Genomic DNA, 24,326 nt, shown 5'->3' with positions numbered 1-24,326 from the left:
TTCTTTTGAAATAATATCTGTGTTGAATACGATTGTGTGGGAATGATTCTTCAAATGTAAACAGAAGAGAACATAAATGTTTTAACCTTGTGTTTTTTTGCCCTGTAATACATAACTGCCTACTTGTTTGTCAAAAGAAAGCAACCCCCAGAAAGCTCCTTAAGCTTTCTGATCCTCTTGGTGTGTCTTTTTTCCTGCCTATACTCTCTTAGGAGCACTGCTTTTAAACTGGTGGCAGTAACAGCCAGTTCAGGTGTTCTTTACAGACATCACCTATGTGAGTGTTTAAATTGGACAGTGTACTGAGATCTGGAAAAAGTGTGTTCCTGTGCCGAGGCCAAAGAAAGGCAAAGGCTGAGGCTGCTAATCTAGCTTTGCCACTGACAGCAGTAGGCTTTAGCATAAGGCTGTTCCTAATTACAGCAGTCCTTAAAACAAGTCCTTGTCTTCCAGATATCTGGGTCCAGTTGTATGCCGATTATCTCCTGTTTATTTGAATGCACAAGCCCTGGGTAGCCTGTAGCCACTGTAGCCTTGCTCATCTGTTCTTTGTAAAGAACAGCTGCTATTTCAGATCAGAAGGGCATGTGTGTTGTGCACAAGTATCTTGTCTACTTCAGAGCATGGCAGTTCCAGCTCCTCTCCTGAGTCCCTCAGTCCTGTCTTCCAGAGTCAAGCAATAAATTCCGTCCCTTCTACACAACTTAGCAAAGGCCACATGAGTCATCACTGGGAGTGAGGACAGTGACGGATGTTCCTTTATAATGGTTCCTGCTCAACTATTCCTATTGTAAGAGGCCTGTTGGAAAGATCTGTTCAGGTCCCTGGTAAGGCATACTGCTCGGGGTCCTGACAGCCTCTATCATGCCTTCTCCTGTGAAAACCTGAGAAGACCTTGCTTAGGGCTCTAAGTTAGTTCTTTCAATTTATGTTAACTATTTCCATGAAACTTTTGGACAGAAGGAGATGCTACTGATAGGTAGGAAGTGATTGTTTTCTTTGCATTGTAGTAGAAAATTCAGATGTGTTGGGGGAACAAGTGAGCAGTTGTTTGCAATGTGTGTGTAATACTAACTTTCACAGTGTGCTTGTCTGGAAAATGAGGGGTTATTTTAAACAACTAAAGCTAATAAGTGTGTTGACAATGATAAGAAAAGTATATAAATGTGTAGAATTCTCAGCTAATCATACTTCTTCTGCGACAGCTTCAGTTTCCTTTCCTTCCATCTGTACCCCCTTCACATGAAGTATAGGTAACTGCTTACTGCACAGAGCCCAGCACAGGGAGGTGCTGCAGATTGCACTGAAACAACAACAAAAACAAAGCCAAAAACAATGGGGTTTCAGTTGTGTTTTTAATTCTCTTACTCATACAAACAGAAGTTAAGCTCTCTTGTTTGGGCAGATGGAAAGGGAATCAGTATGGGGTGCCTCTCTTACAGCGACTTCAGGATCGTGGCAGGGGGTTAGACTCCTCTCTGCTGCTGAGCTGGTGGGCTGTAGGGCTGTAGAGCTGCTGCAGAGGCCTTCCTGAGGCGAGGCAGTGTCTGGGATTGCTGAGGAGAAATGCATGCAGGTGGGAGAATCCTTCCAATGCTAAGAGAGTGGTTCAGTCACATTAGAGCCAATACCTTCTGCGAGGAAGCTTGGGTGGTCACCAATGAGCCGGGGGTGTAATGTCTAGAAAGCAGAGCCCAATAAAAAGAAGGTAAGAACATCAATGGGCTGATTTAGACACCACTTCTCACACAGCCTTGTGCATATCTTCCTAGTTTGAAACAAAGAGCATAAATCAACTCTGTTGCCAAGCAGCTAGAAATACAATTTCTTAATGTTGAACAGCTGAGAGTGAACTTGTACGTGTGTTTGTAAAAGATATGTCACATACGTATGTGCTTCTTTTGCCAGGAATCTGAATTTGCTGTATGAAACTTACAGTACTGCATCTTGAATTTCCTATAATCAGGACATGTATAATCCTAGTTTCTTTTTCCTTATTCCGTTTTAAGTGCCATCATTTTTTTAACATGCAGGCAGCACTTCAGTGGGAGCTGTTACTGTAGATGACTGTTCTGTGATAATATTTATGTAGCATGTTCTCCTACAGGCTTTGCTCTTGCCAGCTCTGCATCTTTGTTCCAGGCAGCCCTCCCGTTGACTGTTAGCACTGAACTCTCACATCAGATGTCCGGATAACATGTTTTTTTAGGAAGCTGGCTGTGAGCTGTTCCTAGCAGCACAAGAGTCATCACCCTGCCTGCTCCCCCTGGGAGGCGTTCACCAAGGCTTCCTAGCAGGCTCACAAAAAGTAGGACACATGGGGACAGCTCCGAATGTTTGTGTTTTCCTAAAAATAGAAACCACACAGTTAAGAGGAAAAAAACAGAATTTTCTTCTGCAACAAAATGCTTACAGCAATGGCATGTGGCAGCAAGCACAGTACAGGCCAACAAGCCATCAGACAATTCTGCTAGTCTTTATGGCCCATATTTTCCCTCCTGCCTTCCTTTCTCATGCATTTTGGTACCAAAAGGTAGGTCAGGCTCCTGAAAGCTGTCTCAGTGTGCGTGCCCCCATCCATCTGTGACAGGCTGTGTGTGCCCTGCAGAGAAGCCATTGGCAGGTCCAAGGAGAATGTGAAAGTATGCTATTATCAGCTGTGGAATAACTCCAGGAATAAATGATCTATTTCTTCAGCCCCTGGTGCACTTCGGCATCAGCTCAGCCATTAGAAGCAGATCTGTGCATGCTTAGGTAAATGAGCATCCACTCTTTGTTAAGTAGAATCAGAAAGGGAAATTTAACAAGACAACTATTGAGATCAGAGATCTTCTCTGCAAAGGCAGAGCAGTCCTTGGTCCAACTCATCTCTCTGTCACAGACTTGGAGATTTTGTTTAGATTAGTCATATAATTTGTTCTCTTCCAAAATTTTCCCACTTCATAAAAAACAGGTCTTACTAACAATCTTGTGAGACTGGATGCTAAATCTGGAAAGTAATTATTTACTGACTGCAACTTGCTTTGAAAGACCTTACAAAAGAAACTTCTGGCAATTGATGCTGCTCAGTAGATTGAATAGAAGTCTGCAGGTGCACAGAAAAAAGCTGACAAAAAGTCAGAAATGCACTATTTCTCTTGATAATCTGAGCTATGTGTCCATATTTTATAAAGGTTGCTGATTTTCACAATTAACAAATGTAGGTCTTAGCACAATGTTCGTTCTTGTATCCTCTCAAAGCTTAGGGTGGTGAGTTCTGGAGCGTGCTGCATGGCGGCTCTGCACTGCTGTGCTGAGGAACAGAAGCTGTGTGAAACCCTCCGTTCAGCAGGACAAGCCAGCTGAAAGATGTGTATAGTGGAAGCCATGGAAGGCATAAAAACATCTGCTGTGCTCTGTGAAACTTAGGAGCTGTGCTGTGTAAGGGTGAGCTTTATCTGCTGGTTCCTTATCTGAAAACTATTTACATGTGGAGGAACAAAACGCTTCTGAGATGCCAAGCATCCCATGGCATGGCCCCAGCTAGATCTGATCTCCTCCAGGAGATGGCAGAGGGCTGTCTGCCTTCACACAGCCAGCCTCTCCTGCCACTCCGTGTCTGCAAGTTAGTTTGTCAAGAGAAGGAAGAAAAAAAGCCCAAAGCCCCAAGACTGTTTTTATTTATGACCATGTCTGTGGGCTGCTCTTTGTCTAGACAGCTGGTATTAGTATCTGAAGTTATCCTGGAATTTGAAATACCATTTATTTAGAGGGGAAATAAAAGCCATGAGATTAAACAGTTCGTAAAAGTAATCTGGGAACTGACACGAGGCCCAAAGAGACCAAAGGTAACAAGATCTAGAGCAGGCATCTGCATTTGTCTTGGCCATGGAGATGTTTTCTCTCAAAACCAAACAAAACAACTTCCCTCTCTCAGATACATCCCCCTCCAAAAAAACCCAAACCATAACAAAACAAAAGAAACCCAACAATTTGGCTTTAGGAAAACATCTTTTGCTTTCTCCCCATCTTTGTTTGGCTGCTTTCAATATGCCTGCAAACAATGAATCTTCCAAACAAACTGGTCACTCACCCAACTGAAAAGAGGGATAGGAAGAGCGGCCCTTACTCATCTAAGAGAATCCTGGGAAATGGGAGCTGCTATGTTTTTGTGCAGGGAGACTCTGGTTGTCACAATTGCAGCAAAACATGACGTTGCCATCTCTGACAATGTGTTCATTTCTGCTTGGAGCAAAATAATCACAGCAAGCTAGCAGGAATTTTGTCTCCTCCTTTTGCTTCCACAGAGGCTCTGCCAGGTAAGATCAGTGCCTGCTGCACTTGGAATGGCTCATCTGACCACCTCATCTGTATGGCCTTCACACCACTCTCATTTTCACTGCCGTTTGGCAGGCATAGAAGGTTTCCAGATGTGAAACTAAGCAGGAAAAGAGCAAAACAAAGTTCTGGGCTCCATCTGCTCTCTTCCCTTGAATGAGCCATGTCCCATCACCCATGAGAGTGTGTAAAAAGAGTTTGATCGAGTATGATTTTACACAGCAGCTGCTGAACTTTGGAGACAAAGTGCAGTAAGGTACGAGATCTACCCATTTTACAGAGAACCAGTGGCTCCTTGTTGAAACAGAAAGTTCAGATAAATTTAAGTGAACCATTGGACTTTGTGCAAAACTGCTTGGCTAGAGAAGTGCTACAGTGCTCAAACCACGCAGGCACTGTTGAATCAGTAAGACTGCAGCTGCAGGAAAGCACAGCAATACCAGGCTGCTCATGGGCTGTGTTGGTGCAGTGCTGGCAGAGGCAAGAGTTAGACTGAGGAGGAGTGGCAGAAGTTCTGAGTCGTCTGAAGGTATTTGGGCTCAGAGGTGTATGAGGGGAGAAGCAACCTTGGGTTCTGTAATCCTGAAGTTCAGAACAAGCGCTGTGACCTTGTATTTTGCTTCACTGCTTTCTAATGTAGGTTTTCCTCATGCAGCCATTCTAGTATAAATGCAGAGTACAGAGCATACTTAATAAAACTTCCAGTTATAGTTGGTAGCCTCATGTTTAAATACAACCCTAGGAAATCTGCCCATCCACTGCAACAGTGAAGAAGGGAACAAAAAGTCAATGTTGAATTAGGATCAGTGTTGAAATCATGACAAAGCAAAAATTCACTGTATTTAGGTATCAGGTTCTTGAAAAATCAGCCTCTTCAGATGCATGGCACAGCCTACAAGGAAAGATGGTTGCAGAGTGCGCCTGGAGCATTCCAGCTGTGATACAGAGCTCACATACAGCCTTGTGCAAGTTATCTCAATTCTCTGAGTTACAAAATTGATCTATTAAACATATTAGTCATGAAACTCAGCTATTCTATACTGTTGTCTACTTTATTGATAGGCAGAGACTTCTTTTTAAAGCACAAAGAACAACCAGCCCAAGAGCCTGCGTGTGTTACAACATAATTGCCTGCTCCCTTCCCCTGCGTGCTCTCAGCCATCCTTGAAGCGTGAGTCACAATACTGAGAATGCCTCTGCCACTTTCTGGGGAAGGGCTGACTTTTGGCTACTGTTACAAGATTCAATTTGCTAAACCATGGTCCTGACCCAAGATGGCCGAACTTGTCATGGTATGGAAATGCTAATGAGATCAGAGCCTGAAGAGGCAAATTCCAAAGTGCAGAGAGAAAAGGATGTTTTCTTTTCCGCTGGACAAAACACAACTTTTCTGGCAGGCACAAGTAGGACAGTCTGTCCACTTTGGCAATACCCTGCATGCCTGGACGTACACAAGCGTGTTTTTACATGCAACTCGGTTTGATTACACAATCTCCCTCCAAGAGAATTTGGCAAGAGAGATATCTGAGAAGGTTTAGAAATGGAGAGCAGCCCTGCAGCATCTCTCACTCTATTTCTAGCACCATTTGGAGCAGCTGACTATTGGGAAAACAACCAAAGAAAAACACCATAAATGTTGATCAGGTTCCCAGCCTGCCATTTCACAAATGCCACAAGGTCACAGGCCTATTTTCACTTGCCAGCTTATACCTACTGACCTTCTTCAAATAGCTGGGCCCATGTGCACCAAACCAGCTCTCAGGCCAAATCCCTTCCTCTTCTTCATTTTCCCAGGGGCAATCCTGAGTTTTTGCCAGATGCATCTGTTAAGAGATTAATAAGTCTTTTTCTGACCAAGAATCTCTTTGCATGTTGGGTTTTTCTGAAGCTAAACCTGCTTTTCCAGTGTTTGCCCCTTCCAGAAAGCACAGTTTAACACACATCTCAAGAGACAGTATTTAATGATAGACCTGATCCTTCTAGTCTCAAAGTTAAACTTACTTGAAATGCTCTGTAGCTTGTTTAGATTGCAGAGATCCTACCCGTATGACCGTAATATACTTTATTTGCATTACTCTTTATTGAGAATCATAAATGCTTTGTCTTTGTTGAACTGTATTTGAGATCAGTGTTACTGCCAGGCAGCCCTGAAGAACAAAACAGGTTTATTTTTTTAGTGAAGGTCAGGGTTAAAGTCTTGATTACGACGTCTTAAAAATAGTAAACACAGGCATAAAAACAAGAAACCACAAGTGCTAAATGCTAGGCATGTAGTGTGGCATTGCTTACACGTAGATCTCCATACCGACCTGAGGTCTGTCCTGACTTCAGGATGCATCTTCTCAGAATGGCTTCCTATCCAGAAATGTCTGTCTACAATTTAACCCCAAGATTATTTGCATTTTTAAAGGCTATTTTGTAATTCAAACTAGCGCATCAGAGCGTGTATGAAAAGTCACCTGCTTTCTAATGATGATGATCTTATCACTTTGGAACAGATACTTGGCATCTCTCAGAACAGTTAAGAACAATTGAAAACCTCTGTATTTGTCTAAGAAATATGCCTCATTAGAGTCAAGAGTGCTCATTCTTCCAGCTTTTCCTTTACTAAATCAATTTAAAACTTCATTTTTAGCATTCCATAAATCTCATTTTCAGCACTGTAATTTCTTACTGTGCTGCACTGTTTCAGTCATCTTTTCATGTAACAACATTTCACAGAGCCTATGTCATGCAGAAATATATCTTCCTGTTTTGAGGCTTCAGTGGGTCAGAGTATCATTATCAAACACCACAGCCAATAATTTCTGAAATCCTGGAATTTGTGCACTGTGTACACCAGGTAAGAATGAAGAATGTCAAAATCTCAGCAGTAACGATCAGATTTCCCCACTTGTCTACTGAAGTCAGTCTTCCCTTGGGTTTCTTTATAGCTCATTAAACAAAACAAAAAGGGGCTTATACAGAAAGAAAAAGTTTGACATGATCAACTGGCTTTGCTGGTAATGTGTGCAATCCACCCAGATGTCTAGACGGTTTGAAAAATACAGATGGCATTCAGAGGTTACAGCTGTTACTCCTCAAGTCTCCCTCTTGTTGGACCTCAAATTAAGTAGGAACAGACCCTATCAAAGCTAGGTGGTCCAATTCCAAAGGAAACATCTCGTGTGTGGCAGGAAATTAAGTTATTGATTCAGTAGGCAGCACTTCACCTTTCAGATCAATGAACCACCTGGTCAGTCTACAAGGAAGTCCTGCTCTCCCAAGGTGCCTGCTTTGGGAAAAGGTAGCAAACAAATTGGTCGGAGCTCCAACTGTGGGAAACCTGCAGTATTTTTTTGTAAGAGGAAAAAGAAAAGTAACACCTGCATCCTGGCCTGATGCCATCTTAGGCAGGTGTTCCTTGCCTGCTCTTCTTACTTGCCCCGTGTAGTAGGAAGTTGCAAGGTATGTTTTCTTATGCAGGCTTCAGTCAGTACTATTCTGCTAGATCCTTTTAAATAACAGTTAGTGGCTCTGCAAGAGGTAGTGAGGTGAAACGTGGATAGATGGCTGTAAGAATAGGTATTTTGGAACTCCCAGGACAACCAAAAAGGTTATCCAGAAGTAGCATCTCTTTCTTGGCCTGTGCCCCCCAGTACCGCCTTACCACGAGGCTTCCCTGGGACACGAGCTGCTGACTGCGGAGCAATCATACAAGATGTGAAAACACAGCAAAAGGCACCTGAGAAGCCCCCTGATTCCTATGAGATGCAAGTCTGAGCAAAGTGAAAAACCACAGATTAAATCCATTCTGTGCCTTAAGACACTGTATTTGTGTGAGGCTTTGGAGGAATGTGTGAGTGGAACAGCAGCACAGACATTCGCAGGCACATCGCATTGCTCCCAGCCAAGTGGCTTTACACAAACTGTAACTGGCTGGGATGCTGCTGGAACTGGGTGAGCACAGGGAAACAGGAAGGCATCCCTGCTGGGCTGGGACATCTCCTGCTTGACTCGAGTGTATCATAATTATGAAAAAATACTGAGGCATTTGATCTGCTTCATTGCGTTTGGGAATCTGTTGCTCACTTCACTTACAGAGGGAAAGTTTTGCTGCTCAGCTAAGTTACAGTAACCCAAAAGGCAGCCTGAGCCATGAAGAAAGTGCAGCTGGTCAGTGTTGTATAGCACGGTCTGAATACAAATAGGGTTGTTTGTGCAGGCCACGGCTGCTTTTTTTAAGAGACTGCAAACCACCTTAACTTTTATACACTGCGGCAACATGTGAGCAAAGGAATGTGGCTGGTCTGTGCTAGTCCCAGAAAAGGTCCCAGATGAGGCCAGCAGATTGGGCAGCAGACGTGCAATACGGAGCCTATGAATAAAACACACAGACTTGTACCTTCCCTGTGCTACGTGTGGATGTGAGCAGTGCAACGGGCAGGAAACCGGCACCGAGATGCCACAGGAACAGAATGCACAAGGGCAGCATGAACAGCCGATGGGAAGAGCAATGCTAAGCAGTAAGCAAGCTGTAAAACACAAGTCAGACAAAACATCTGGCAGCCGCTTCAAATAGTTCTCTGTCTGAAGGGCAGACAAGCCTGCAATAATCTCAAATCAAAACACGTGCAAGGATAGGATCAATGCTCAGTGTGCTTTGTGCAAGAATTGAATGAGTTTTGTTTCCTTCAGGACTGTTTCATACGCCAAGAAAGGCTGTGCTTTGGGTTAGGTTTTTAATTTTAATCAACTTTACTAAATAAATCACTATGTATTTCCCTCTCCAGTCAACTGCAACATGGTTGTTGGCAGAAGATCAACAGCATTAGCTCTGCATAGGAAGTACATGGGAGAGTCATGCTAGCAAGTTTGTCATGATTGTATTAACTTCTTCAGGCAAGAAAGTGCAACTGCGATGTTAAAAAAAATGCATAATGCAAATGCTTCTAGTTTGTACATCTCAGGCACAGGGAACAGGAAGACTGTCTGGAAGAGATTGGGTAGGAATGTGACAGGTAGAGCCTGATAGCTGGGCTCTGTTCAGGAGATTGCTTGAGCTCAGAGAAATCGTTTCATTAGCAATGTGCGTCAGCGCTGCAGATAAAGGAGAAAATCAGCAACTGTCCTTCCCCTCCTCACAATTTTGTTTTGTTTACGTTGTCATAGCTTTGGCCAAGACCTACAGCAGGAATGCTTACTGGCACTGATGTTCTACATGCTAACCTGCACCCAAGAACAGCTTTATTTTTAAAAGGAATTTTGACATGACTGCTACAGTACTGGCATACTTCCTTATCAGCTACTGAAGGCATCCAGAGAAAGCTTCCTCTTCACACTTCTAAACTCAAATAACTTTTACCAAAGCCTCAGCTTGAACAAAAGCTATGCTCCTGCTTACCCATGGCAGCAACACGACAGCCAGATACTCTGCAGGATTGTCACAGTTCTCCTGCATCACCAGCAAGGCAACAGCAATCAAACTACTAAAGCCAGAAACCTCCTATAAAACATGAAGCTAAGTTCCACATGCACAAATATGGTTAGCCAGCAACAGCAGAGGGATAAGAGATGCTGGTCAGTGGAAGAGCATTAGTTTTCAAGGAGGCTCTAGGGGTACAACCAGGACTTGTAATTTTTAATGTCGCTCATACAAAGGAGCAGGCCTGCCTGCCACATGCAGGCGATAGGAGGGGAAGCAGAAAGCCACTGATTCATTAGGATTTGCTAATCTGTGATATCATTTGTTGATTCCAGCAGGCCCAATCCCCATCTCATGACTTCCTCCGCTGTCACCATGGCGCTGTACATAAACATTGCGAACTCCCAGCCTGGAGCAGGTCATTTATTTCAAATATTCCATGCAGTTGGAACACAAGCCTGTTTGGGTGTCTGGAGCCGAGCATGAACTAATTTCTCAGTCTTCTGCACTTGCCCCACCTTACTGGCCCTCCCCAGCCTGCTGTGCTCCCAGCAACCCTCCAAGTCACACTTTAGCAAAGCAGAGGCAGCCTTATCCTGAAGCTGGCAAGAAACATGTTTCACTCAGGTCACCCACTACCCACAGCAGAACAAAACAGCAATTATTCAGCATGCTGGCTACTTCACTTAGGATCCACAAACAATTGTCTTCTATGAATGGGAAAAACAAACAAGATGAAGACTTCCAAAATCCAAAAAATTATTGCCATGATTGGAGATGGATAAGAAACAACTTTTTCTTTCTTTCTTTTTTTCTTTTTTTTTTTTAAAGAAAAAATCTCTCTCACCCAGTACCCTTATAAGGAAGTTCACGAGCATACCTCTGAGCTTTAGTTGAGCCTCACATTTTGTAGTGTTTATGTGAACTGATGAAATCATTTGCTTTTCACACGCAAGTTAGTAGCTGCGGGCAAGATGGAAAAGTATGAGGACAGGAGGCAGAAATAAAACCTTTGTCATAACTGATGTTAAGTTCAAAGCCATCTCAGCTCTGGTCTGGCTGGAGCTGCTGATAGAATTTGAGAGCACCCATATACTGCTCAGATTGAAAGTGGAAGCCATTGAATACCATAGTAGCAAGCAAGAGACAGTTTCTGCTCCAGAAACAGTATAATCCACAACACTTCACAGCCCAGGAATGAAGCCTCCTGTGCAAAAAGATCTGTCGAAATTGACCACAACTTACAGCAGTGGGTAGGGAATGACTCAGGTGACTTGAGTTAAATCAAGCTGGTAAGCTGAGAGTATCCAGAATGCACTGAAGTCAGACTTCTTGAGTGCATGTGATCCAGTGCCAGCTCCCACCACTTGGCTTGACCCGTCACAGCACTTCCACTAGTTGGCATGCTGTGCTACTGGCTTGAGGATCCGTTTTATTTTACTTTCTTTTGTTCACTGTCTCCCCTCCTAAGATGGAAAGGAGCAGTCAGGTGGCAAACTGAAGCGATAAGTTAGAGCCTTGGTTCCACATGAGCCTCTCTCCTGGAAGAAAAATAATGCTTGTCTGCTGCAATAGAGGAATAAAGCTTGACAAGATAACTGGAGCCCCAGTCTATTGAATCCACTCAAATAGAGTGGAGTAATGAGTCATGAATTTTCTTCAGCTCCACCTTTAATAGCTGTCTTTAGGCACTAGCAGCAGACTCATAATCTCAGGTTCCGACTGCCTACCTTAGCTGCACCTTGCCATCCACGTCACTTTTACATGCCAGCTTTGAGATGTTCTTCCTGGTGGGGTTGGGTTCTTAGTAGGAAGCTCACCATTCACACAGACACTAGGGGTAGAAAACACTGAGCGCTTCATACAAATAAATGCATCATCAAGCAATATTTAATAAAGTTTATTAGGTTATTGAGTATTATCTACAGCCATAAAATAGGATGTGAGAGTTTAAAACTGTACAAAATGTAATGGAGAAGTGAGAAGAGATGGAGACAAAGGAGCGTAAGAGTATTAGAAGTGGGGAGAACACAGCTGCTTCCCAGCAGTTAGGGAAGACACTGGTTCAGGCTGAAGGCAACCATGTAGAGTTCCATACACACTGTATTTTATTGTGCAATTTGTGTCCCACCCTGCAACAGAAACTAGTACAAACCCTATGTTAAAAAAATCATAAAATATTAGTTTTAAAAAAGAAAGGGGCATATCACACCCCACCCAGTCTTGGCACCAATTCTGTGCTTTAAAAATATACTATGCAAGTAGTTTAATTTTAAAAAGGTACCCTACAGCAGCTGTTTAAAACATGTTCTTATACATACACCACAAATATATATATTAACATTTTCAACAACTAAACTCATTTGTACCTACACAGAACTGAGGGAATAACTCAAGAGCAAAAAAAAAACCAACCATACAAACATTTTTTCAAGACAAAGAAATGTGCAAAATAACCTCAGAAAGGCAGCATAGTAACCTGCGGAGAGGTCAAGAGAGCAGCTCCTGCTAGTAAAGGAGTGTCATCCTCTCTTTACCTGGCTACTGAGGCAAGAATCTATTTGGGATGTGCTGATTTTGCCTGAATTGCTAGTCCTGTTTATTGAAGATCTCCCCTGCCAAACCCCAGCTCTGGGGAGGTTCTCTTCTTGCTGAAGATCACCCCACTGAAGTCTCACATGTTACATTCTGCAGCCACTTTCTGCATTCCTGGTCTTCCTATGGCACTACTGTAGTCACGTTGCTACCGCCTTCTCTGGGATGACTTCCCCAACCCCAAGCAAGAAACAGAACTATTCCTGCTGCATAGCTAAGTGGAGATCATGCTGATGGTCTACAGCAGAAGAAAGCCTGGTTTGGGTGACTAAGCGATCTATTCAGGAAGAAAATTTCCTGGAAGTCATTAGAGAACCACTATGTTTCTCTAAAGCTTTAGCCTGGAACGGGCTAAACAGAAAGCAGACCTAAGATGGCAAGACCTACAGCTGTCTGACACAAGTGTCAGAGCTCATCCAGCCTGTCTCACCAAGAAGTGCTTTGCAGAAAACATTTGCCCCTTCTTTGTCCCCACATCAGCAAGGAATCCCAAACTAAAACCTACAGCTTTCATTCAAGAGGAAGAGGGCAGGTGAAGACATGGGGTGGCTGCTCAATCAGCTGACACCCACTCAGAAGCTGCAGGACAGAGAATGGAGCAGGAGAACTGAGAAGGTGATGGTGATAAACAGGAAAGCAAGATTCACTTTTTATGAAGTAACATTAGAACATGGTGAGAGGTCCTGGCAGAGACAGACATGAGCAATATAACCACTTCCTTCAAATAAAGCATCCTGGTGGAAGGGTTCTTGGTTTTGGTGTTAGGGTTTTTGTTTTTCTTTTTTGGTTTTTAAAGAACTCAGCAATGATTTTCTCTTGGTATTCCAGACTCTTCCCAATTCCACTGGCCACCCCATGCCTTTCCATTCTTAGCACCTAGTCTTAAGATCACTCCTAGTGCCTTCCCTTCCCCCAGCTATGCTCTTCCCTCAAGCTGCTATAGAAGGGCTCACTCCCAGGCTCTACGACCCCAAGGATGCAGTACAGCCTTTTATCAGGAGAAGCAGGGAAGCACAGAGCTTCTGTTAAGTTTCCTTTTTTAAACTGTGCTGGGGAAGTGACTTCCAAAGAACAAAACACTCCATCGCAAAATAAAGACTCAAGAGCTTGCCATTAAGGGCACATGGAGATTTTTAGCAGTAACAGGAGTACTTTGGCCAAGGATTTCCAACAGTAGCAATGACACGAGGGTGGTGAACCCACTGCCCAGTGGGTCAGCTCCAGACATTTTGCCTTGGTTTCAACTCTCTGTCCCACAACATGAAGGTCATTGGTAGAGCAGGTAACTCTTGAGGGAGGCTGGCAGTGGCAGGGTAGGGATCTCATTCAGTCTTTCCTTGCCCAGAGCAAGCCTCACAGCTCGCCGACACAAGTCCATCAGAGGCAGTGGTTCAGCTGGAAAAGAGAAGACCCGAGACATTAACATCTCAACCTACAAGCTACGTATTCATTTTGTTAACTCTAAAAATCCCTCCCCCCACAAAAACTGAGCAGGATGAGCAACGCCTGGCCTGTTCACAAAACCCAAGCCATTCAGCATTCACAAATCAGCAGCTTCAGCTCATCAAACATGCAGGCAGAGCATGACATCTCTGTAGAACTGTGTGAAGGAAAAGATACTCAGATTCCCTGAAGAAAGTTTACACTCTGCAACACCATTCATTAAAGTTAGAGCACAAGGTCTAGCTTGTGCCTTCCGCTGCAGAATCCAAAAAGCTTTACAAGATTTACTGAAGTAAAAGACTACAGTTTGATAGCATTGTGTGGTAAAAGTACCCAGGAAGTACTGATGTGTTTTTTACATAATAGGATAACAACTGTCCCCCCTTTCATTTATGCTACATACTTCCCAAGAAGAAAGCAAAACCATGTCAGAGCTTTATGTCGTTACTCATAGGAAGAAATACCCTGATGGGAAATGCCACAACACATCAAAAATCTGGGAAAAATACAAGCCTTTGTTGGCATCTTATACGCTTACTGAACAAGATGATACTAGTTTTTCAGGCAGGGTATGTGGGGTCCTTTGTTGCTGAACAGTCATTTGTAGCATAAGAGATCGAGGTCAGAGCCAGAGTGAACACATTACAGCTGCACAGAAGGAATGTACAGGTTACCAACAGAAGCTGTGAGAAACCAAGTCTGTCCAAGCTCACCTGCACACTGCTCAAGGGGGTGGGGGGTTCTTCCTCCCCCAAGAGACAGCTAAAACAAAGGCATCTCAAGCCAAGTAAGGATGCTCAGCACACATCATTAGAAAGCTTAGAGACATCTTAGACCAAACACACCTAAAGACTTGCATTTTTGTGGATAAGTTTGGTTGAGAAGCTGCAATTTTTACAAACTTTGATAGATGCCAACCGGCTTCAGCTTCTACTACAACCCAAATTAATCTGATTGTTCATACAGCTGCTTTAAGCTTTCCTAGTCTCTCTTATTTTCTACACATGATCATGTTACTGTATTTCTTACCAGAAGCCATTCTGTCAATAAGGTGGACACAAATCCCTTCCTTCCAGGCTCAAGGATAATAACTCTAAAAAGCTCAGATAGAAGTGCTGTCAGTAGTCTCTGATTAGACCACTCCTGATTCTACTTTGGAAAAAGTAAACAATCTCACTGCTCCACATTAAAAAAAAAAAAAAAAAAAACAACAAAAAACATTTCAAATAAGCAACAGAGAAAGCGATTTATCTAGTTTTTGGCAAGAATTCTGAAAAGGAGAACTTGCTTGCTGAAGAGAGACTTGGTAACAGGAGTTGCACTCAAATTGGTCCAACTCCTCTGGTTAGCAGAGAGCTGGACCAATGCCTTATTTCCTTCAGTCAACCCCTGCTAAGTATCACAAACTACCACCTTCTGCAGAGGAAGCTGCAGCACAATGTTTTTGTTTGTTTACAGCAGTTCTCCAGAGTTGTCCTTGTGCTTCGAGCATTATTAATGAGGCATCATGCCTCTGTAAGTACACCTCTTCAGCAGAAATTGGTGGGTGGAGAGCAATCAAACAGATCTGTCAGGGCACTGCTGCTCCTTCCCAAGCCCTACAATTTGTCACCCGTGTTCTGTGCCGAGAGTGGCCCCAGGGCTGCTCAGTGCTTCCTGCAGAGCATAGCTACACTCAGCCCCAGGCACTGCTGCTCTTGCCTGCTCATGACCTACTTCAAGATCCATGCTGCCTCCTTGGCAGGCACAGGTCTCTCTGTACAGCAGGACTACACGTCTCAGTTCTGGCTGTGATACTACCAGAGAAACTTATTACTGGCAACATTCCCTTTGGCACTTGCCAGTGTAGCTTACCCTTAAAACCTGTACCCTCTGAAGTACAAATACACCCTATTCCAAATCTGTCCCAGCTCCTCTTGCTCTGTACAGAGATAGTTTGGACAGATATTGTCTAGCCAGAGGACGGTGGCCATAGGGGACAAGGGGTCTGGACTTTCAAAGGCTACAGGCATCAACTTAACAAATAATTCCCATTTAACAGTCTTAAAAGCTGAGAAGATCACCTTCCCACAGAGGTTAAGAAAAAGAACTTTGTCCTCACCTAGTTTGCTCTGATAATCTAGTCTTTGCAAAGATAGACCGGAAGAAAAGGCACACACATATGTGACCTTCTTCCATTCACAAGCACTACAATCACTGGACACAGTGCAGCTATTGAATGCTGAGAAGTGGTTAGAGCCAGACACCTCCTTTCTACGTGTGCCAAAATAGCGTCCTGTCATTCCTGGCCTTATGCCCATGATTCACTCCTATGCTGAGAGCACATTACAACCAAATCCAATACAGGAGGTGGCTGTTTCCCTATTAAGTGCAGTTCTGCACAGACAGCTCCACAGGCTTGCTGGCTCTGAAAGGAGCTGCAAGTTTTGGATTTGACCCTACCAAAAACCTGGTTACTGGAGCTGCTGCCATGGCAGGATAAGCTAGGTTCTTTCTTTTTGTTGGTGAGAAAATTCTTTGCCAGGAGCTCTCCGTTCAAAAGATTGCAATTCTCCTGGGTTATTCAGCCTCTCCTGCTCTAAAAGCTCATCTGCTAAAATGCTGATGGAAAGAAGGCTGACTGTAGGAAAGAAAAAAAAATATGGAAAGAATACATCTTTTACTGAGCATTAGGAGAGCTTTTCAACATCCCTACAGTAAGCAAGTGTTTATTTTGACTTCCAGAAGTTCCTTAAAGTAACTTCCTCTGAAGTGTCAGTGAATAGCTATCGTACTGCTGAATAAGATAAAATAGTTGTTCAGAGCATTTAAGCAGCAGGAGATGCTATATGGCCCTTTTTCCCTGGTCTGACCAGGACGTGTTGCTTTCTAACCACATTAAGACAGGGCACATCAGGTATGCAACTATCAGTATTGGTACCTTGTCTGAGTTTTAGCATATTTCTCAAAGTACTTGTGGACTGTACACCGATGTCCTCACAAGGCTTTTCTGGTTAGTCTGGTGCCCAGTTTTCTGGTGCCCAGTGCCACTTGGCTGCACCTCATGTCACCAGCACTAGGAGCTTGCCACTGCTGGCCCAGCATTAGAACAAATACATTCTGAGCACAAATAAAAGCCAAGTGTGCCACTGCCTTTGGACAGGCGCTGTTCTGAAATGCAGGGGAATCTCTACCTTTTTTATTACAGTTTACCACCTGATTTTTATTTCAGTAACAACCATCCAGATTTTCATCCACTTCCTTCACATCTCTTCTCCATCCTATCCAGAGGATCCTATCCAGAGTCACAATCTGGCCCAATGGAAACCTTTATGAGAGATAAGACTTCAGCACACGTCGGCAGCCAAACCTATTACTAAGCTTAGCAAGGGATTGATGTTACTAAAAGACCTAGCATGCAAGTCGGCCTGGCTACAACATCCAGCCCCCACACTAGAAATGAGAACAGCCTGCCATGAAAGAGGCAAGCTACTTTCTTCAAAGATGAGACATTCCCACTTCCTCAGACAGGGACCAAATCTTCCCACTCCTTCCTGCAGGGAATTTTCAAAGTCCTTCCATAAGGAATTACCAGAATTGTCCCTCAGAGACTGCTCCCTGTAAAGAAGCACCAGGATTACATTGCAAACATTGCAACTGTCATCAGGAATGTCCTTTTCTTGACATTTTGGTAGCAGTATAAAAGGCTTGTCAGTCCAGATAAACAACTGGCATTACCCTCTCTCATAATACTGTTTTCCTGAATTTCACTTGCTCCCTGCAATGCATTAGTAGCAGCACATGTTACTTAGTCAGACAAGCTCTATTTCAATTGCCATTAAGTATTCGGAAATTAAATCCTACTGCTGACATGAAATGCTCATCTCTTCCACAAAAGTGAAAACCCTCAGCGGTGTAGTAAACTTGATCGTAAGCAGCACACAGATTTGGGCTGATAGAACGAATACAGAGATTATACTCACGGTCAAGTCCGTTCAAGTAGCGCATCCTTATTTCACAGTGTCCCCACACTGCGCTTACCACTGGATACAGCTTTTTCCCTTTAAGTCCCCGAAAGGCAACACCCATATATTGCCCATCTACAATGAAACTCAGTGTCCCATCATCCATGTCCAGAACCACCAGGAAGGAATCCGGCACAATGAAAGTTTCATCTGGTTCTAGGAAGGCAGGATAGGTTTTACTCGGCTGGTTCTTGCCATCGTGGTACAGTCTGTTACGCCCAAGGTCCCATCCCCACGATTCATGGTTATTTCCTACAAGTGTGGTGTACCCTACAGAATGCAAAGGGGCATCTGCTGTTGCCACCCCTACCACAGCATGTGTGCCTCGCTGCCGCATTGCCCACGTTATCTGCCACACATGCAGTCCTCGTGTGTATCCCACTTTGCCTCTGATAGCGTCTGTGCTCTGAGCCACCGGATGCCGGTGAAATATGAGTTTATCGTCCTCCTTCACAAATACATTCAGCGAGCGATCATCATTGTTCCATGAATGCAATAACTGGACTTCATAGGATACAGGAGGCATGTCCAGTAGCAAGTCCAGACGCGTGGGTTTGCTGTAGTCAAGTCTGTGGAGCTCCTGCTTCAACGGTCTGTACACCGGGTCCCTCATATCCACAGTCTTTATCCCACCTGTGACCTTTTGACCCATCGTGGGTTCCAATTTTGCCTACTTAGAGGCTCCCAAGGCAAGCTCATCAATTCACCCAGCTGCTTCTGCTTTCATTCAGCTCTACAGAAAACGTTGCTCGGAGACCTTGTCAAGATGTCTGCTAGTCAGTATTGCCTAATGGATGGAAAGAAAAACAAGAGACAAGTTAAACACTGCCACACAGCCTTGCATGCAACATTTACAGAGCACAGTATCGACCTGTTTATCAATCCATCCTTCCTTTCCACCAGCGAAGGTAACGCATACCACCTAAGCACTGCACCCTGCAAAGCAGAGACAGAAATGAAATAGGCACTGTGCTAAGTCACTAATGTCCTCTTCAGAAAAGCACTTGAATTCCTCCTTCCTAGTCTAAAGGAGGTATGGATTCAGCTACTGGAGCTCATCTTCTTCCAGTGAATGCACTGCTCCTTACTACCACACTATTAAACTTTGAGAGCTCATCTATGGTCAGACTGTACAGCTGGCCCCGTAGTAACCTGCTAGAGCTGACCAGTACAAGGGACTGGTTTATACAGAAAACTACTCTGCAGAGCTTTGATCTGAGCCATCCCTAGCAGCAAAAAGTTCTCTGCAGCTTTAGTGCTGGAACTGGCCTTCAGGAGAAAGCAAGTCATTCACAATACAGTTTCCATTACAGGAAAAGGAAAGCAGGCTGCATTTCAGGATGGATACATTCACATTCCAACTCAAGAAGAGGATCACAGTTAAGGTTTGCAAGTAGAACAGGCATTGCAAACAATCTTGGTTCCTACAATGTTTTTTTCAGGTCCAAAATAACTTATTCACACAACACACAGGATCAGCACTTGGCATTCTCCTAGCAGGTACTCCAGTGCTTCCTACACAGTGCTTCCAGATCTGACAGACGTTCCATGATGCCAGGGCTTTTCTGGCTAACATTTGTAAATGAAAGTTCTTGGGGAACCCCTACAATGCAAGCATCCCCAAAAGTTAAGGCTATATACCCCAGACATGCAAACACAGGGATTGCCAGGCAGGGTTATCCAGCCATAAATAGCTTTTATTCCTCCCTCAGCAATCAAACAGTTCCAAAAGGTAAATAAAAACAGCACTGAACACAAACCATCTCACCAGAACAGTGATCAAACAAGGCAGGAGCTGGGCAATAAAATGAGAGTTTATCCTCTTGAAGAATTACAAACCTTCCCTGGATCAGCTGACCAAACAGCCATGGATACAGGGTGGAGGAGAGTTCTTAGCCCCACTCCAGCTTTGCAAAGTACCTTGAAGGCCTGACTGTGCAAGTACAAAACAGCAGATAAAACCTGCTGTATCCAGCCTCAGGCAACACCCATTCCAGCAACTGTTGACTCCACTGGACTGCTGTAGTGCTAAGAGCAGTTACACCTCCATATGGCCCATCTCAAGCAAGCAGCTTCAGCTCCTCTTCTCCAGGAGAAAAATAAAAATCACAGCCTGAGATGCAGAGTGCAGAGGGAGGCACAAGATTCTTCTCACAGTTTAGCAGTTTTCCTTCCAGATTTCAGAGAACCCTCTAAAGAGCTGAAGCCGGCTTGCCTGCCTAGCTCACTTCTCGTGCCTCTACTGTAGCACTGCAACCACTGGAGTGGCTCTGCTCTCGCTCAGCAACACAAACAACCCTCTGTCAGGCAGCTGCCAAACTGGGGGCAGCTATTAGGAGAATTAAAAGTGGGAGGGGAACGAACTAGCTTTCTAAGAAAAAAAGTGTTATTTTAACATTTCCTGAAGTGAGGCAATCACTCGGGGCCGCTGCCAGCTACAGTCACAACACTTACTCACAACCAGGACCTCATCTGGCATAGAAAATAGAGCATGAATCAGGTCTGGTTTAAAAATAAGGTTGCTGGACATAAGCAGCAAGGCTTCAGCTTGAAGGTAACAGGGAAGGTTTACGTATGCCCTAGGTTAGGGATCAATTCATCAGCCTCCCTACAGCTTCTTACTGCAATTTGGGGGATGCTGTGGGAACAGCACGCTCAGATCTGGTAATTCTTAAAAAAAAAAGAAGACTCCTCTTCCTTTCCTTGTTCCTTTATCATTTGTGAAATGCAAAAAGGAAAAATCCTTGATATCCTTTAGAAGTGTCACCCCAACAAACATTACTAAGCTGTAATATAGCTGATTGCAAACTATTCATGGACTTCAGGTGCAATGGCACTGATGGGACAGTCCTCACTGTCCCGTTTTTAAGTCCACACGTTTGTATGAGCTCAAATTCTCAGTTTTACACCTCAAAGCTGACACCAAATCCATTATAAGGCTTCTGAAATCGCTGCTGGGAGTTCTCCCTTTCCAAGGAGATGCACATTAATGCTGACTGGATGCTACGGTTATTAAAAAGTTTCGGTGCAACTAATTTGCTTAGGCTGGGAGAAAAACCATCAGGCTGCTGCAAATGACTCATGTGTTGTTCTGCAGAAAGAACCAGAAGAACTATCTGGCATTCCCAAGGCCTATGGCACATGGACAAAGGCTGTCAACAAGGTGTTGGCTACAGCACACTTGGAAGCCTACAGGCAAGTTCAGCTGTTGGAACATTGATTAGGATAAAGGAACAAAACATTGGCAGGAGGAGAAGAGGCAGAGATTTCCTGAGAGCTGTACAGTACATGTGAAAACACTGTATAGGAAGCAACAACCAAAACAAAGCAGGCTGCCAGACTGCAGGAGTATTGCTGCAGACTATTTTGAAGTGTAATGCTCAAGAGAAGTAACAGAATATAATTCAGTACTCTCCATTAGCAAAACAATGCTTCATTCATTATGATTTATTTTGCCTCCTGCCAACATAAGCTTTTATCATATTTTTCTCAAGGCTGCTGTACCTCAAAGGGAATCACCACAGTTAAAGACAACACAGACAACTGAAACACACTTGGTAGAATATGCTTCAAGAAAGCACCCTTTCCTGAACTCAAGCATTCATCACTTGCCTTAGTTATGACTCTTTCCCCAAGTAACCTAATAACACAAGATGGACTGTAGCTAGAAAAAAGAGAAATAAAGGGGGAAAGATTGCAACAAAGAGGTCAACTAGACTGAGCAGATCAGATACTGAGCATATGCCAAAATTCAGGTGCAACACAGTTCCTAATTAGGGCAAGACAGCCACGTCTGTTCAGAGCTGGTTCCACTGTCCTGGCACTAACCTGGCCTACAACTGCAGGACAGACAGATGCTGACCTTCCTAACTAATGGATTAATGCTCTGGTTATCTTGACATGAGATACAGCCAGCTGTAAATGAAAGGATTCATTAGGGATCCAGCTACTCCAAAACTTCTGAACACTAGAGGTTTAAGTACAAATGCAAACACAGAGCACTTTTATCTACCACATCAACAGCTCAGGCTCTCTGGAATTCTGCTCTGCTTTATAAATATATGCCCATTCCCATGGCACTATTTTATTCCCATGCTATTTTCAGTTTTTCTGTAAGCCTTCTAGACTTAAAAAGCTTTGGAACAATTACAAAAGGGTCCCAGAGCAAAGCATTCACTATTCATTTCAGGGAGTTAGGCATCCCCTCAGTTTAGCTATTCACAGCAAGATGATCTGCTGTACTATAAAGACATCCTAAGCTTCAGAGCATCTGCTTACCAGAAACAGATCAAGGTAGGAGATTAACCATTTCAATTGAAAATGTCAGAGTCCTTGCAGCTCAATGGGAAAGACATGGCTTTTTGCAGAGCTTTGCAAAGAAAAGAACACGCACGGTAGTCAGTGCAGAGCTGGTTTCCAACTTCTTCTGTTTAGCAATCTGCACGAATCAGGCCACGTGTTTACCTACTACAGACATCTCCAAACCGAGGCAGTCATTTCACTTCACCAAAATGTTGTGTACAATAAAGCAGAAACATCCTCTGTTGTGCCCATGGCCCCTTAAGCTGATGGTCAAATGCAACCAAGAACCCAATCATGCTGACGCCATGCAGACAGCAGCCTTTGATATCCACAACAGGAGATTGTTTCCTGGTATCAAATCAACCTCAGTTGCTTCCTGAATGTCACCCAGATCCCATGGGGAAAATCTCAAGACATGATTTCACATAGCTAGATTAAAAAAAAGCCATCCACACTCAAAACATTGCTTAACATTTCAAGTCAATTCACTTCATTCCTATCTATGTCAGCACTCAAACTCATTCACCTCATCTAAGCACACAACAAACGCAATCTAGGCTATCAATGCACTGTGTGTAAGCCAAAGAACACTCGCCCGAGCTGCCCTCACTGTTTCATCTGAAGCCACGAGACTGTTCCCCTGTAAGTTCTATCACATAGTAGGAGGCTATTTCAGGTATCTATATCGCCAAGTGACACAGGAATTTCAACAAGGTAGTGTGCATATTTTCATATTTGAAAGCAGCTTAGCAGCAAAAGCCCTTGAAGTCCCAGTCACACATCCCCAGTATTTGTACCAGCCATTCCGAAACTCACTGTCACTGCTGGTTCCATTAACAACCCCTGAGCAGACGTTTCCATTTGGCATGGATGTTCACAACTCAAAACCCAAAAGAGCACTCAGAGTTCCAGAAGTAGCCCAACCAAAACAATGAAAAGCAAAAAACACTTAGTGGAAAGCTCATGCTGATGTTTAAGCACCTGTGAGGCACTCAATCGGCCACTGAAAACAGATGTTTTCATTAGGTCAAGTATTGGCAAGCCATTCTCACTCAGTTACAAACTTCACTAGAAAGAAAGACCAGAAGCACTTCAGACAGTAACAAAAGTCTGGTAACAGTGCAAAAATCTCAGCCCTGCTCAACATGGACATTCATCTGGACCATCAGCTACAAGATTACATGAAGACCCTGAAATTCCTTGATCTCCGACTCAGTCTTACTCTCCTATTAAGTTTACTGTGGCCTAACTTCCCCCACATTTACGAAGAGCACTTCTACAGGGAAGAGTCCACACCATTAAACACACGGCATGGCCTACAGAGAGTCAATCAACACCCTGAAGATTTTCGGTCTCAAGAGTGCCTCAGCAGGAGATAAAACATTCTGCACAATCATTTACTTGCTTACTCCTCTGGAAAGCTGAACTAAAAGAGACAGCCCCTGTAAAATGAGACCACAAAAACAAATGCAGTTTCACTCAGGTTTCCATGACTTCATTAAGAAAACATTAAGTATATATAGTCAATTTTCTTGGGCTGAATATTCATCCCACAAACTAGTAGACAAAATCATATATAAGCTACTGCTAGCTTGCTGACAGCAGCTTACCTAGATTCGCACCTAGCAAATTCTTCAGCTATCTGACGTGCTGCCTGCAGACAAACTTCCCCCAATGTCCCCTCACATAAAGCTATCCTCTTTCTTTGCTGTGAACTCCAGGAGCTGCTTAGGCACAAGTTTTTTCTCTATATGCTGAGAAGAACAAATCTCTTCATCACCAACATATAAAGCCAAGCAGGATCATCAGTGCTACATAACATACTAACTGGGTGGGGAAAAGAACTCGCACACCTCAAATGTAAATAGCATCCAAGCCTTTGTCCCAAAGAATCAGGATTCCCTCTTTTTCTTGACATTAATTCTTAGCATTAAATCTACTGCCTTGCATGAATTGTGTGTTCCTGCCAACTGCAGAAGCTGATCACAAGATAGCTGTGACACCCCCACCTGCAGCCCTGATGCGACCATTTCAGCAGCACTCTAGTTTGAACACCCTTCCCACTCTCCCTAAAATGCTGATCAAAACTTTGCAGAGGAAGTAAGCTCACCCATGCCAAGGAAGTTTTGCAGTGCTGCATTAGCAGAGAACAAGTATCTACAACGCAGACAGCAGGAACAGTCCTACCATCAATGTGGCTGGAGCTCATGTCTGAGTGTTGCAGTTGCGCTTGGATCAGGGCTGAGCAGACAACCCTCACT

At 43.8% G+C, this 24,326-nt stretch overlaps 1 protein-coding gene across 2 annotated transcripts in view; it reads right to left on the bottom strand.

Annotated features, from left to right (window-relative positions):
• Positions 1–11,606: 11,606 nt before the first annotated feature.
• Positions 11,607–24,326, bottom strand: part of SPSB1 (splA/ryanodine receptor domain and SOCS box containing 1) — a 33,514-nt gene continuing 20,794 nt past the window's right edge. For both annotated transcript variants that reach the window (XM_048967654.1, XM_048967655.1), the window contains exons 2-3: positions 17,722–18,550; positions 11,607–13,711 (exon numbers count right to left, since the gene is read on the bottom strand). In XM_048967654.1, the coding sequence (XP_048823611.1) occupies positions 13,584–13,711; positions 17,722–18,415 (822 nt within the window). In that variant the 5' untranslated portion in view covers positions 18,416–18,550 and the 3' untranslated portion in view covers positions 11,607–13,583. The remainder of the gene's footprint in view (positions 13,712–17,721; positions 18,551–24,326) is intronic.

The sequence above is a fragment of the Lagopus muta genome, chromosome 21 (assembly GCF_023343835.1).
Source record: "Lagopus muta isolate bLagMut1 chromosome 21, bLagMut1 primary, whole genome shotgun sequence".
Taxonomy (NCBI): Eukaryota; Metazoa; Chordata; class Aves; order Galliformes; family Phasianidae; genus Lagopus; species Lagopus muta.
This window is presented reverse-complemented; position numbering and strand designations above follow the sequence as displayed.